Raw genomic sequence first — 16,506 nt, forward strand, 5'->3', positions numbered from 1 at the left:
CAAGCTTCTAGTGGAAAATATGAGACTATTTTCATAACCTTAGGGTAGAAAAAGCTTTCTTAAAGAAGTCATGGGCTTCCCTGGTGGCACAGTGGTTGAGAGTCTGCCTGCCAATGCAGGGGACACGGGTTCGAGCCCTGGTCTGGGAAGATCCCACATGCCGTGGAGCAACTAGGCCCGTGAGCCACAACTACTGAGCCTGTGCGTCTGGAGCCTGTGCTCTGCAACAAGAGAGGCCACAATAGTGAGAGGCCTGCGCACTGCAATGAAGAGTGGCCCCCGCTTGCCGCAACTAGAGAAAGCCCTCGCACAGAAACGAAGACCCAACACAGCCAAAAATAAAAATAAATAAAATAAAGAATTATAAAGTAGCATAATTATTTAAAAAAAAAAAGAAAAGAAGTCACAGAAGCACTAATTAAACACACACACACACACACACCTTTCATCTATCAATCACATCCAGTGGAAGAAACACAAGCTCAACCACAAACAAAACAAAGAGTCAAAAGGGAACCAACAAGGCTCTGATTAGGGAAATGTGGGCTCTAATCCAGGCTGTCATCAACTGTAACCCTGAACAAGTCACATGACCTCTTTGGGTCTCAGTTTGCTCTTTTTTTTTTTTTTTTTTTAATTTTATTATTTATTTATTTATTTATTTTTGGCTGTGTTGAGTCTTCGTTTCTGTGCAAGGGCTTTCTTTAGTTGTGGCGAGTGGGGGCCACTCTTCATCGCAGTGCGTGGGCCTCTCACTATCTCGGCCTCTCTTGTTGCGGAGCACAGGCTCCAGACGCACAGGCTCAGTAATTGTGGCTCACGGACCTAGTTGCTCCGCGGCATGTGGGATCCTCCCAGACCAGGGCTCGAACCTGTGTCCCCTGCATTGGCAGGCAGATTCTCAACCACTGTGCCACCAGGGAAGCCCTGCTCTTTTTTTTTTTTAAGTAGAAGCATTATATAACTTTTATTTTATATAAGTCCACAGATGCTTGTACAACATACAATGACTACTTCTGAAGCTCACAGCGTTTTTTTCCATGGCACAAAGAGACAGAAAGGTTAGTGACACACACATGTTACAATGACTCTGGGTGGAGACCTAGAGAGCACACATTCCAGAGGGAGGGCGGGGGTACCTGCACAGCGACTGCCCCACTAAGCCACTGCAGGAGGACAATGGAGAGGCGAGACCCGGAACCATGGAACCATCGTGGGCACAGGCCCCCAGTCACCACAATAAGATGACTTATTTGAAAAAAACCTCATTACAAGGGACCCAAAGCTGTTCTGCTTTTTCCATTGTAAGCTATTACAGTGTAATAAAACTTTACTCTTTACCAAATCTTAGGCCAGTGTTTTACTTGGATGGTTCTTAAATACAAATATTGACTTTTGTTTGCCCTTAGTGCTCACATAAGAAATCAGTTCCTTGTAAAATATGTCTGATAACAGAGCTTGGACCAGCCAACACTTTGTCATTGTCAGCTCACGGCTGTATGCAACTAACAGTATCACGCACCATGGAATGTTTCAGGAACTTGTTCATATCCCAGGGAAGCAAAGACTACAAACTACAAGTGCAAAGTTGGAGGAAATGTGAAAGTAGAGAGACGGCCAGAAACGTTTGGTCATAAGGCGTAGAGCCCCAGACTGTTCCACAAAGTTACTCTTCACGTAAACATTTAAAAAACAGAACTTACATGATGGCTTTCCCATTCCTACAGAAAACATCACAACTGACATTCACTTTAATTTTCTAAAAAAGTTCAACCCAAAGAGCAGGGTTGGTGTTTAAAACTTAAACTGTATAAAATATTTACAAAGCATTATTTAAGCCCCCTCCCTCCCATCCTTAGCACTTAATAAAATCCAAATGGCCTAATATGAAAGTTTCCCACACAACAGTTTAAAAAGCATCTACCTGATACATGATTTTTAGGTTCGGTCATGATTGTTTTAAAGTTTTATTGTAGTCTTTGTTGCTGGATACAAAATAAAGGCATACAACTGTCACAAGTAGGGCAGGATGTACAAAGTCTGAGCTGTAAAAACCATTTCAAAATATAAACTCGTTTTTTTGGAACACACTGTATCAAAGGCTGCCTGTATTAATACCTTTGGCATAAAACAGTAACGTTTCCCTCGAACAGCATACAAAACCCATCCTGGGCTTCCCTGGTGGCGCAGTGGTTAAGAATCCGCCTGCCAATGCAGGGGACACGGGTTCGAGCCCTGGTCCGGGAAGATCCAGTGCGCCACAACTACTAAGCCTGCATGCCACAGCTACTGAAGCCCGCACGCCTAGAGCCTGTGCTCTGCAACAAGAGAAGCCACCGCAATGAGAAGCCTGCACACCACAACGAAGAGCAGCCCCTGCTCGCCGCAACTAGAGAAAGCCCGCGCACAGCAATGAAGACCCAACACAGCCAAAAATGAACAAATAAAATAAATTTATATATGAAAAAAAAGCCCATCCATACCTTAACACACAACCGGATCTCCTTGGAACTACTCTACCAGCCTAGTCTCAACCACCCACATTCGTCACCACTCCCTCTGCGCGTCATGGACACGGAGGAGACAGGGAGGTAGGTAACCAAGAACGTCCGTCCCACACAAGCGCCGTGCAGACAGCAGGGATCCAGCGCAGGCCACCCAGGCCCCACGGACACACATCCTCATCCACAGTCGCACACGTCCCTTAAACTAACATGAACACACACACTGACTGGACCCAAAGGGACCTGCATGTCCTCTCGGTCTGCTCGCCGAAGGCCACTCCACACTGTGTAAGAATCAGAGGCAGAGACAGGAAGGGATTTCCAGGTGACAGCTACACTGACAGCAGGCAAGCCATCCTGAGGCTGCTGGTGTGAGCGGTGGTCCTGCCTGGACGCCAGAACAGAGTCTGGGGCCGTGTTTAATTTCTTCTAAGCAAAGGGCAGGGCATCCGCTGGGGGCAGTAAGCCTCGCTTAACGGGGCAGAAGGCCGAGGAGGAAGGAATGGAGTCCACCGGGCAGTGGTTTGTGCACTATGCCTGTGAGCAGGCCAGGCGGCCTTCCCGGGATGGAGTGGGTCAACAAGGAGGGCAGGGGAAGGGGCATCTTTGCCCTTGGTCAGACCTTGCGGGGTCCCAACAAGCACCAGACCACAGATCAGCCAAAGGGACAACAGGCCTGCCCCTTCAACAGATCTGGGCAATGTAGATCCGCTCCCGCTCCTCGCCCTCGTCCTCGTCCAGGTGGTGGGAGCAACCGGCCACCCCACCTGTGGCCTCCAGGAGCGCGCTGTCAGGTCCCCGGCCATCCTGGGCCTCAGACAGCAAAATATTCAGGGTCTCCTCATAGATCCGGGCTTCGGGGAACTCTACCTTGGTCTGTTTCTTCTCTGTGGTGTAGACGATAGAGGTACAGCAGACTTCAGCGATCTTGCGGCCCTGGCTGTAGAAGGACCAGCAGCAGATTTCATCCCCAATGACATCCTTTATGAACAGGACCCTTCCATTAAAGCACAGAGACAGCTTATCAAACAGGTCGATGTTCTTCAACATACCGTTGTCAGAATTGCTGGTATACGAGTATTTGTTGTTACTTCTGTTGTAGGGCAACTTCATGGCTGGCTTATTTGAAGTCACTATAAGTTTCTGTTCTTCCTTGGATGAGGTGATAACAGGAACTCTGCAGAAAGGCTCATAAGTATCTTTGTTTTGCAGGGCTACCTGGCACTCTTCCACCAGGCCCTGGACCAGGTAGTACTTGGCTTCTGCCTGCAGCTCCTCAATCTCCCAGCGGCTCTCGGGCAAGAGGACCGCCCCGTCACAAAGGTAATTGAGTATCGTACCATAGAGCTTCCCACACCGGTCTGTGAGGATCCAGCCTTCACTGTCCGTGAGCACCTCTATGCGTCTGCTGAACACGGCCTTCAGCATAGTGTCCTGCTTGGTCAGCGTCTGCATGGTGGTGTAGTACAGGACTCCACCCACGTTCAGCTTCACATACTTGGAGCTGGGGCTCGTGCCCTTGAACGAAGTGGTGCGGGTCGCAGCCACTGGTACTGCTGAGCTCACCACACTTTCTCCTGACATCTCTTCCATGAAAAGCCGGAGGACACTGGAGTCTCCAAACCCGGACTGAGAGAGACAGGAAACACCCACCTCGCGTGAGCCTGGGGCGGAGGCGAGGCCTTCGCTCATTTTTAAAAGGAAGAAGTCATAGTCTATGATCCAAACAAAGCCTTTTGCCCAAAGTGTACTACTACTGATCTAAAATGACCACAAACCACTGTTTCTTGAATGAGCTAAGTAGGTGGACAGATTCCCAGTGTTGATACCTTAAGAGGATGAAGAAAAAGGGAAAACGATGTTTCCCAGCCCTCCCAGAGCTGAAGAGTATAAATAACTGAACATGCTGACAGTGTTTAAGGTTCACTGTGATAGAAAAGAGTGTATAGATGTAAAGTGCACTTACTAGGGTAAATTGACGTTGCTGGGCATTTGCTTGGTCATACTCTTTCTTTAATAAAACTGATAAAAGTAGAAAGAGCATGGTAATATCAGTAGGATAGCAATTAAAGTATTAAGTGTTATCTATCCATATATCCCTGACAAGTAAAATTCTATCATCACAGACAGGGATAAATTGCGGCTGCTTGCCTGGGTGGCTAGGGGGATGAGAAAATTAAGAACAGGACATTCCAGTAGGATGTTTGATACCCACCAGTCAAGTCTGTACCCTTTTTCCTGATACTACCAAATAACATAATATTTCATTAGCTTCTCAAAATGCCATTTTATGATGAAGCTCAAACCTGATAGTCATACCCTTATTAAAGTCACAACTAGTTATGTTGAAATGGTAACTATCAACAACAAATTTTAAATTAAAATACATTATGTAACAACATTAAAATAAGGCTAGATCGGGACCCATGGATAGGATTCAAGGATCTCTGAAACTCTTGAAATCATGTACAAAAGGTATACACATGTGCATGTCTTGGGAGAGTATCTCATGACATACAAAAGATTTTCAGTGAGGTCCATGAACAAAAAAGTTTATGAAACTTTGAGTTAGATGACCCCTCTAGACTCAAAGCCCACACAAATTTAGTGACATCTCAGTTAAACCAAATAACTGACCCACTTATTAAGGAAGTAGAACTTTGTCTCCTTCTGATTCATCGCATTTTCTCTTAATCCAAGTTCAATAAAAGTCAGTCTCACTTTAAAATAAAAATTTTTTAAACTTCATGGCTTCAATTAAGCAATTAAAAATTCAGCCCAATAGTGCCCTCCAGGGTTTCCCTGGTGGCGCAGTGGTTAAGAATCCACCTGCCAATGCAGGGGACACGGGTTCGAGCCCTGGTCTGGGAAGATCCCACATGCCGCGGAGCAACTACGCCCATGCGCCACAACTACTGAAGCCTGCATGCCTAGAGCCCATGCTAGGCAACAAGAGAAGCCACTGCAATGAGAAGCAGGCGCACCACAATAAAGAGTAGCCCCCGCTCGCTGCAACTAGAGAAAGCCCGCACCCAGCAATGAAGACCCAATGCAGCCAAAAATAAAAAATAAAAAAATAGTGCCCTCCAATTTCAAAACTCAAATTTTAACTACAATATATTCTATTTCTCAATGAGAAAGAGAATCTCTTCTTTAATCCTTTCCACCAGGCATCACTCTTTCTAGGTTCTGAGTACATTTTCACATCAATTGAAAACAAGATCTCACTCTTTCTTACTGGTTTACATAATTAACTGGAATTGTTAGTCCAAATTCATCAATCCCTGAGCCTTTTTAATTTATTTATTTATTTTATTTATTTATTTTTGGCTGTCTTGGGTCTTCGTTGCTGCGTGCAGGCTTTCTCTAGTTGCAGTGAGCAGGGGCTACTCTTCGTTGAGGTACGTGGGCTTCTCATTGCAGTGGCTTCTCTTGTTGCGGAGCATGGGCTCTAGGCACGCGGGCTCAGTAGTTGTAGCACGTGGGCTCAGTAGTTGTAGCACTTGGGCTCAGTAGTCGTGGCTCACAGGCTCTAGACTGCAGGCTCAGTAGTTGTGGTTCAAGGGCTTAGTTGCTCCGCAGCATGTGGGATCTTCCCGGACCAGAGCTTGAACCCGTGTCCCCTGCATTGGCAGGCGGATTCTCAACCACTGAGCCACGAGGGGAGTCCCAATCCCTGAGCCTTGGAAAAAGCTACTAGTCAAATCCTAGTCTGGTCAAAGTTTGGTGACTGATTCCCACTTCTGCTTCATAAGTACATACTGAAAACACACACACAAAAAACTTACTAGGAACTATAATTTACCACCAACAACTCATAAGAAATTATAGCTCTGCTGACTGGCAAGTAATTTGCAAAAGCAGATCAGTTTAGCTGCATAAAATAAATATCTACCTGCACGTACAAGCACCAGTCAGGGCGTGAAATTAAACTTTTTATTCGGAAGTAAAGAGCTGCTTCAAGGCTGTGATTTAGTCTGGGAAACAAATAGTAAGGTCATCCTTTTCTTTCTGATGTTTATAGCATTTCTAATAGGGGAAGCAAGGGAGGAGGACAATCAGGCCAAATTCCATAGAAGCAAAAATATCTCTATGACATAACAAATGTGCCACTTGCTTTACTAATTGCACAGACTTAACAGAACCAAGTTGGTGAAATGTATGCAGGGATCACTTAAATTCTGAAAGCCCAAAATGACCACAATGGACATCTCATTCGGTCAAAACTAAGGGATCAGTGTTTAAGTGAAGTAAAGAAAATTCCAACAGATATAAATGCCACAGTAAGTTTTAAAACAGCCTACAGCCATTTTCATTACAACACAATTTTGGATTAGTCAGATTAATGAGATCCTATTCAGTAATTTAGCCAATTCCCACAATTTTTCCAACATTTATCAAAATCAACTAACACAAACTTCAACTTATTTCACTATACTATAACCACACTACTCTCACATCTACCAGAGAAAGCAAACAAGTAGAAAAAAAAAAAAAAAGCCCAAATAATTATGAGCAAATTGCCTTGAAAGGCCTAGAGAAGCCACAGTGAGTCTCGAAGTGTGATCCCAGAACCAGCAGCATCATCTGGAAACTAGTTAGAAATGCAGATTTTCAGGCTCCATCCCAGGCCTACGGAATGGAAAACACAAGCCCTCCAGGAACTTCTGTTGCAGCTTTTACTACCACAAGCCTCTAAAAACTAAACCCAATTATTTAAGCAGCTTTAGCAGTGTTTTCCACTGAAGACAAAAATTATAAAGCATATAACCTATAAATTAGAATGTAGGGGCTTCCCTGGTGGCGCAGTGGTTGAGAATCTGCCTGCCAATGCAAGGGACACGGGTTCGAGCCCTGGTCTGGGAAGATCCCACATGCTGCAGAGCAACTAGGCCCGTGAGCCACAATTACTGAGCCTGCGCGTCTGGAGCCCGTGGTCCGCAACAAAAGAGGCCGCGATAATGAGAGGCCCGTGCACCGCGATGAAGAGTGGCCCCCACTTGCTGCAACTAGAGAAAGGCCTCGCACAGAAACGAAGACCCAACACAGCCATAAATAAATAAATAAATAAATAATCAACTTTAAAAAAAAAAATTAGAATGTAAAAAGTACATTTTAATTAGGCTAAGTTCAAAAACAAAAATAAAGGGATTTCCCTGGTGGTGCAGTGGTTAAGAATCTGCCTGCCAATGCAGGAGACACGGGTTCGAGCCCTGGCCCAGGAAGATTCCATATGCCGCGGAACAACTAAGCCCGTATGTCACAACTACTGAGCCTGCACTCTAGAGCCCGCAAGCCACAACTACTGAGCTCGCGTGCTGCAACTACTGAAGCCCGCACACCTAGAGCCCGTGCTCCACAACAAGAGAAGCCACCGCAATGAGAAAAGCCCACACACTGCAATGAAGAGTAGCCCCCGCTCGCCGCAACTAGAGAAAGCCCGAGCACAGCAACGAAGACCCAACGCAGCCAAAAATTAAATAAATTAACAAATAAATGTATAAAAAATAAAATTAAAATGACAAAGTTTACACATTATCTTCTCAAAATAGGAAACAGTCACCATTTCAAAGTCAAGAAGGAAAAAAAGACCAAAAAAACAAACACTTAGAACTGCCTAAAAATAAATGGGCTGATTTTACAACTTCTACAGAACAATCATCAGTGGATGCCAAAACTATTGGGAGAAACAATGTTGGGAAACAAGTTATTTACACAGTTTCCAAGTTTCACTCCACTGAGCACTTATTAATTCCAAATATACCTTTACAATGGAGAAATCTGGTGAATACAGCCTTAATAAAATGATCAAACTTAGCATCACCGATAAAGGAACAAAATAACATCGTGTACTTTCTGACGTAATGCACTAAGAAACTACAACATATATTCCTGCCAAATTTTTTAACCTGAATCTAACCATGGACAACAATCAGACAAATCCAAATGAGAGACATTCTGTAAAACTTGCCTGGACTCTTCAAAAACTTCAATTTCAAGAATAAAAAGACTAAGGAACTATTGTAAATTAAAGGAGACTAAAGAGATATAACTATGTGTAACATGTGATTGGATCATCAATTTTAAAAAAGGAGGCTATAAAGGACACTACTGGAACAACTGGGGAAATCTGAATATGAACTATATATTGAATAATAAAATGTTATCACTGTTAAATCTCTTGAGTGGGATCTTGCATTGTGGTTATGAAAGACAATGCCCGTGTTCTTAGGAAATACGTGCTTTAGTAGAGGTGAAATATCATGATGTCTACAACTTTCAAATGATTTAGAAAGGAAAGTATAGCTATACAGAGAGGAAAAAAATCAAATATGGCAAAATGTTAACACTTGGCCAATCCAGGTGAAGGGTATATGAATGCTTTTCTCAATTTTTCTATAGATTTGAAAGAAGACTGATACCACCCATTCCCCTCTTCAAATCCATATTTCTCCAACTGTATGCTTTTTTTAAAATTTATTTATTTATTTATTTATTTGGCTGCACCGGGTCTTAGTTGTGGCATGCAGGATCTAGTTCCCTGACCAGGGATCCAACCCGGGCCCCCTGCTTTGGGAGCGTGGGGTCTTAACCACTGGACCACCAGGGAAGTCCCTCCAACTGTATGATCTTAAGGAAGTAACTTAACCTCTCTGTACCTCAGTTTCCATGTCTGTAAATTAGGGATAATAACAACACATACCTAATAAGGTGAGAGGATCAAATGAGTTAATATATGTTGAGTGCCTAGAATCCTACACTGTACATACTGAGCTATAAATGTTTTCTGCCATTATTGCTGTTATTTTATTATTACTACTGCTTCCACAACCCAAGGTTAGAGAGATAAAGAAATGTAGCTTGGACGCTCACAGTCCTATATATAACTTCCAAAATATTTTCACTATTTATAATTTCACCTAGTCCTCACAACAGCTCTTTGAAGTAGGAAGAGAATTATTATCATCGCTTTCCAGATGAGGAAAATGAGACTCGGAGGTTAAGCAACTTGCCCAAAGTTTTCTAACTTCTAGAAAGTAGTATAAGTGAGATGAGAACTAGGTCTTGTTTTCACTATAGCACAATATAAAATTTACATCCCAATCTTAACTGATTAGAAGGTATTTCAAAGAAAGCACACCAAGAAGACATGTAGAACTCCGGTACTGTCAGTTAGAGACAAAAGAAGTTATCACTAGTCCATTCAGCAAAACAGATGTCACTTTCCAGAGCTTTGATATTCTCCTTAAATACCCTTGAAAACAAGGACCAAAAAATATGAACTCTTATAAAAAGAGATTTATTGTATTTTTATAGCTTATTACATACCTTGTAACAATCATTTTGTTAAACGTGAATGTCAGTTTTATCTTCGGTCCCTTTTTTCCTGGCTATTTACAAGCTTTGTAAGAACTGTTCCTTAATTAAGTCTAAACATAGCTTTATATAAATGGATTCCTGGAAATAAAATGTTCAGACTTAAGAAATGATTGTTACAGAGACTGTAACAGGCCGTAAAAAAAGAATGCCACTTTAAACAAAGATTTCTTATTTTAATTAAAAATATAATCATCAGAACATTCCTACACTTAACAGAACCATTTAAAGAAGCTTCTTTGGAAAAAAAAAATATGTAGTATCTTATGCAGGCTTCCGTGTATAATTTGTAATAATTTAAATCAAAGTCTCAGTTGATCCTATGGTATGAATTCTTATATACTGTACCTACACTTTAATGATACATTGAAAGAGAAAGAGTTCCAAATGAGATAAACATCATTTCTAATTCTTTTTAACATGAATGCTTTCAAAAGATTATGAGTATTTTTCCATAAGATATTGATAAAACACATTTAAGAATATTTAAGAAACACTTTTTAACATGACCACATATAAACATATCTAGGATCACACAGTTTATTGATGCAGTAGGTATATGTCAAGTAGAGGGACTATATCCAGTGGACTACCATATAATCAAAAATGATACATACCTGCATAAAAGGAGTTTCTATTCTCAAACTCTGATAAAAGCTGAAACAATCATTCTTATTCTCAAAACATCACACCTGAATAAGATTGGAGGGTGTGAAAAACCTTTAGAAGCATGATTTGATAAGGCAGGATTCTTTTCGATTAATTCATTTGACTAACTTTTAAATTGTCCGTTTCTAACCTAAATCACGTAAAATTTGTAAAGTTAGACAAGATTCCAAGAGAGAATGAAGTAGATCTTATAAGCTGTCACTATAATTAACTGCAATTTGAAAAACAGATGCATCAATATTCCTCTACTTAAGTCATCTTTTCTAAATTACACTGAATGCTACACATGAGTCACTACTTGACTGTCTATTTCTGCAGCAATATATTCCTGGAAACTGCTTCTAAGTGGACTATATTCTCCCAGGGAAACAAGTTCTAATCAGGAGGCTACTTCCTAACTGAGGACTTGGTATCAAAGAAAAGTACTGACACGCCTAATAACATCAAAACAAAGATTCAATAATTATAAACCTCTATCATTATTAAAAATAAAGAAATTGGGCTTCCCTGGTGGCGCAGTGGTTGAGAGTCTGCCTGCCAATGCAGGGGACACGGGTTCGAGCCCTGATCTGGGAAGATCCCAAATGCCGCGGAGCAACTAAGCCCGTGAGGCACAACTGCTGAGCCTGCGCATCTGGAGCCGGTGCTCCGCAACAAGAGAAGCCACGACAATGAGAAGCCCGCGCACCGCGATGAAGAGTAGCCCCCGCTCGCCGCAACTAGAGAAAACCCTCGCACAGAAACGAAGACCCAACACAGCCATAAATAAATAAGAAATAAATAAATTTATTTAAAAAAAAAATCCTTCCTATGATCCAGGCTGTGTGCTAAGACTTTGCATGTCTTGTGTTATTTAAAACAAAACAAAACAAAACAAAACAAAACTATCAGGTAATCAGATATTTTTCTTTTTCATTTGCCTGTCTCCTCAGTTTAAAAGCCACAAGTGCTCTACATAAGACCAAATGCCACCAGAAAAAAATACTCTTAAGTCACTCTCTCATTCTCACTGTCACAGGGCTTACTTGAAACTTTGTATCTAGGTTTCAAAGTACCCCTCACTTCATTGAAAAGCCATGAACATTCATTAGCACAAACTCCTTTCTAAAATATTTACAAAAAGTCTTTCATAGAATGCTAATGTTACAAAAGTCTTTCATAGAATGTTTCACAGAACATTACATCACTCTAATGACCATTCTTCTGATTCTTCTTAGGATGACTAGCTTTTGTGTTTGAGCCCAATAGATAAAGTCATCAAGAACTGAGGTATTCATTAGGGAAATGCAAATTAAAACCACGATAAGATACTACTATATACCTATTGGAATGGCTAAAATAAAAAATACTAACAATCCCAAGTGCTGGCAAGGATGCAGAACTAGAACTCTCACACACTGCTGTCGTAATGCGAAATGTTATGGCCACTCTGGAAAATAGTTTGGCAGCTTCTTATAAAGTTAAACAACATTAACCATATGACCCAGCAATTCCCCTCTTGGGTATTTACCCCAAAGAAATGAAAATTTATGTTCCCACAAAACCTAAACACAAGTGCTTATGGCAGCTCTACTTATAATCACCCAAAACCAGAAACAACCCAAATGTCCTTCAACAGATGGATAAACAAAATGTGGTACAATCCATACAATGGAATACTACCAAGCAATAAAAAGGAATGAACTATTGATACATGCAACAACTTGGATGAATCATCTAAAAGGCATTATGCTGAGAGAAAGAAGTCAGTACGAAAAGATTATATATTGTATGATTCCATTAAATGACTTTCTCAAAAAGATAAAACTAAAGTGAGGGAGAATAGATCACAGTTCCCAGGAGTTAGGAAGACGGGGAGATAGTACAAGGTAGTTTCTTGGGGGATGATGGAACTGTTGTGTATCCTGATAGTGGTGGTGGTTACATGAATCTACACATGTGTTAAAATTCTGAGACCTGTACACTAAAAAAAAGTCAATTTTACTAAACGTTAATTTTTTAAAGAAAAAACCAAGACCAAAAACATGCACACAGCAGACATGAATACACGTTTAAACAGTAAAATGGAATAGGGGTGGAATGTCTATTCAATAAACCTTGGAAGCCTGTGTGAATTATTTTGAACTAGAGTTTTGTTGTAAAAGTATTACCACCACTATATCCTTATGGACTAGAAAGCCCCTTCACATTTACCTCATTTAACTGTATCAAATTACATCTTCCTCTAATGCTGTGGCTGATGCTGCTTTTAATCTAAGGGATGAAGATAAAAAGACCTTTTCAGACAATTTCTCACTAACCAGAAAGCCTGTGGCTTTGTGCCTCTCACTTGAGGTCAGCTTGAGGACCCTGCTCAAAAGAACAACTCTAGTCTATGTAATTGTACAAAAGACTAATCTTTCATCATAAACTTCCTTACCATTCAGTTATGCCTATTGCTTTAAGCAACACTTCAATGATTCCTCAGACTTCTCCCTTCATTCCTTGACATTACCTCAAGACATTACCTTAAGAGCACTATGAAACAACGGTTGAGGTAGTCTGTTGTCATTTATCTTCACGTATGTGATAGGGTCATGGAATATTAACAATAAAAGTAATGTTAGAACTATCCACAACCTTTTCATAGCACCAGCAGGGACTACCAGTTTATTGTGACGTGATTTTAACATACCTAGAGTGGCCACATTTGGGGATGTTGCTATTGTTCTTCAACTAGATATATCTCTTATAAATGGCATTATCTTGTTAATTTTTCTGCCCCTATGGTTCACCAAATTCTCCAGCTGCAAACAGCACCCAGAAGTAAATTGTTTTTAGAAACCAACTTATTACTAATCAGTTGGAACTCAGAGATTCTAAGCCTCTGCCATGAAGTTTGTCTCATTCTGCCTTCACTGTTTTTTTCCAGCCTTACTGAGATATAACTAACATAACACTGTGCAAGTGTAAGGTGTACAACATGTTGATTTAATATACTTACATACTACAAAATGATTATCACCTGCCTCCACTCTTGAATCCAGTTAACTCAGCTGCTTCCTGCTATGTTCCCCATGTTCAAGGCTTCACCTTTTACTCTGGCTCTAGCCACAATATTTCCCCCACTCCCTCTGTGTTGGTGCACTGGCCAGGACACAGCAGTCTAGACATTTTGTCAAAGTGTGATCTGAAAACTATCTCTATCAGAAACACTGAGATGCCTATTAAACATGCAGATTCTTGAGACCTACTAAATTAAGTGGAGGGAAGAGGAGCTGAGAATCTGCACTACATGTTAATATGCTCTCCAAATAATTCTCCAAATAATAAAGTATAGTACTACTGCAGTGGGCACTAATGAGTAGGCTGAATTCTTTAGTTCCTTGCTGGGTATTCCAGTTCTATTTTTGAGCCCAAACTTGAAACAGAGGACTTGCCACTTCTTTTCAGTACTCACTGATGTTGTCTGCCTATTGAATCTCCCCAGAATATCTGCACCCAAACTCCTTGTCACTATTTTCCCCTCTGAAATTATATCCTGCCCTTCTAAACTTTTCTGAGTCCCCAAATCTGCTTGGATTGCCAACAGATACCATGTTCCATCTGCCTGGCTAAATTTCCTTTCCTCAGCTCCTAGCTACCCCCAAGCACTTGGTCTACCTCAGCCTGTGAAGCCTCTGTAGCTTTATGTCTCCTTCTGACTGATCTTGATTTAAAACACTGTTCTCAGTACAATGGACAATGATTATGCAATTACACAAAAGTAACATTTAGATGAATCCTGATCTTTCTATCACAAAGGAATTTGAGTAGAGCTGGTCCAGAGAACTTCAGCTTGGCTCACTCTCTATGTGGATAAATCTTTTTCTAACCTCTTATTATGTATACTTTCATATACTCAGAAAAGTATAGAACAGCATATAATGAATCCCCATCACTCAGCTTGCCACCTTCCAAATCCCAAAGCAAATTCCAAAGATTATATCATTTTGCCCATTTTTATCTATGTGTACATCTTAAATTTAGTCTCCTTATTAAAGTTAGGAACTACTCCAATATCTTTACCCACCAAATACTTGTTTTGCCATACCTACTGCTATGGCAACCTTCCCTTTAACTAATCGCCCTGAACACGCCTGACACCAGCCATATTTTACTCTTCTCTTTTCTCTTTTTCTTTTCTCCTAGCCCCAGGCAAACCTTACTCACTGTATCTCCAGAATATTCCTTGAATATCTTTCCTTCTTTCCATACCGGCTGCCCTAGCTCAAGCCCACATGGCTTCTTGCCTAGACTATTACATAGTCTTTACGCAGCCTCCCTGCCTGTCTGTTCCCCCCCCCCGCCCCACCCCCCCCCGCCCCACCCCCCCCCCCCCCCCCCCCCCCCCCCCCGTCCCTAGTCCAATCCACTCAAAGTCAAATAACTAAAGTGGTCTTCTAATCTTCTTTGTTGTAATTGCCCCCAGTGGGAATCAGATTCAGATGTAAATTACAGACCTTTCAGAAAAAATTACTCCCATGTGTTTATACTGAATGAAGGTCATGGAGCTCAGGTTTAAAAAAACCTTTACACGCAACAACAAACGGAAAATTAAATTTTAAAAATAGCATCTAAAAACACCAAATACCTGGAATAAATCTAACAAAAGATGTATAAAGACCCCTACACAGAGAAATTACAGACCTCAAAAATGGAAAGATATACCATTTTCATGGATTATAAAATTCAATAGTGTTAAGATCTCAGTTCTCCCCAAACTTATATATAGATTCAATGCAATTCCAATAAAAGTCATAGGAGGATGTTCTGTGGAAATTAAGCTGATTCCAATATATATGGACATGCAAAAGCTGAGGAACATTCAGTATCCAATATCAAGAATTGGTTTAAGGAGATTAACCAAGATGGCGGAGTAGAAGGACGTGCTCTCACTCCCTCTTGCGAGAGCACCAGAATCACAACTGGCTGCTGGACAATCATTGACAGGAAGACCCTGGACTTCACCAAGGAGGATACCCCACGTCCAAGGACAGAGGAGAAGCCACAGTAAGACGGTAGGAGGGGCGCAATCAGAGTAAAATCAAATCCCATAACTGCTGGGTGGGTGACTCACAGACTGGCGAACACTTATACCACAGAAGTCCACCCACTGGAGTGAAGGTTCTGAGCCCCACGTCAGGCTTCCCAACCTGGGGGTCCGGCAACAGGAGGAGGAATTCCTAGAGAATCAGACTTTGAAGTCTAGTGGGAATTGATTGCAGGACTGTGACAGGACTGGGGGAAACAGAGACCCCACTCTTGGAGGGCACACACAAAGTAATGTGTGCACTGGGACCCAGGGGAAGGAGCAGTGACCCTGGGGGAGACTGAACCAGACGTACCTGCTGGTGTTGGGGGGTCTCCTGCAGAGGCAAGCGGTGGCTCTGTTTCACCATGGGGATAAGGACACTGGCAGCAGAGGTCCTGGGAAGTTCTCCTTGGCGTGAGCCCTCCCAGAGTCTGCCATTAACCCCACCAAAGAGCACGGGTAGGCTCCAGTGTTGGGTTGCCTCAGGCAAAACAACCAACAGGGAGGGAACCCAGCCCCACCCATCAACAGTCAAGTGGATTAAGGTTTTACTGAGCTCTGACAGCCACAGCAACAGGGAGGGAACCCAGCCCCACCCATCAACAGTCAAGTGGATTAAGGTTTTACTAAGCTCTGACCGCCACAGCAACAGTCAGCTCTACCCACCACCAGAGCCTCCCATCAAGCCTCTTAGATAGCCTCAACCACCAGAGGGCAGACAACAGAAGCAAGAAAAACTACAATCCTGCAGCCTGTGGACCAAAAACCACAGTTACAGAAAGACAGAGAAGATGAAAAGGCAGAGGGCTATGTACCAGATGAAGGAACAAGAAAAACCCCAGAAAAACAACTAAATGAAGTGGAGATAGGCAACCTTCCAGAAAAAGAATTCAGAATAATGAT

At 41.9% G+C, this 16,506-nt stretch overlaps 2 protein-coding genes across 11 annotated transcripts in view; both read right to left on the reverse strand.

Annotated features, from left to right (window-relative positions):
- The window catches only part of BTRC (beta-transducin repeat containing E3 ubiquitin protein ligase), a 197,867-nt gene that overhangs the window by 161,323 nt on the left and 20,038 nt on the right, over nucleotides 1-16,506 (reverse strand). The window lies entirely within an intron of this gene.
- On the reverse strand, nucleotides 3,150-4,101 carry LOC103006144 (BTB/POZ domain-containing adapter for CUL3-mediated RhoA degradation protein 3-like). Its single transcript, XM_057531308.1, has one exon. The coding sequence runs from the start codon at nucleotides 4,095-4,097 to the stop codon at nucleotides 3,189-3,191; it is 909 nt and encodes a 302-aa protein (XP_057387291.1). The 5' UTR covers nucleotides 4,098-4,101; the 3' UTR covers nucleotides 3,150-3,188.

Source organism: Balaenoptera acutorostrata, chromosome 16 (genome assembly GCF_949987535.1).
Source record: "Balaenoptera acutorostrata chromosome 16, mBalAcu1.1, whole genome shotgun sequence".
Lineage (NCBI taxonomy): Eukaryota > Metazoa > Chordata > Mammalia > Artiodactyla > Balaenopteridae > Balaenoptera > Balaenoptera acutorostrata.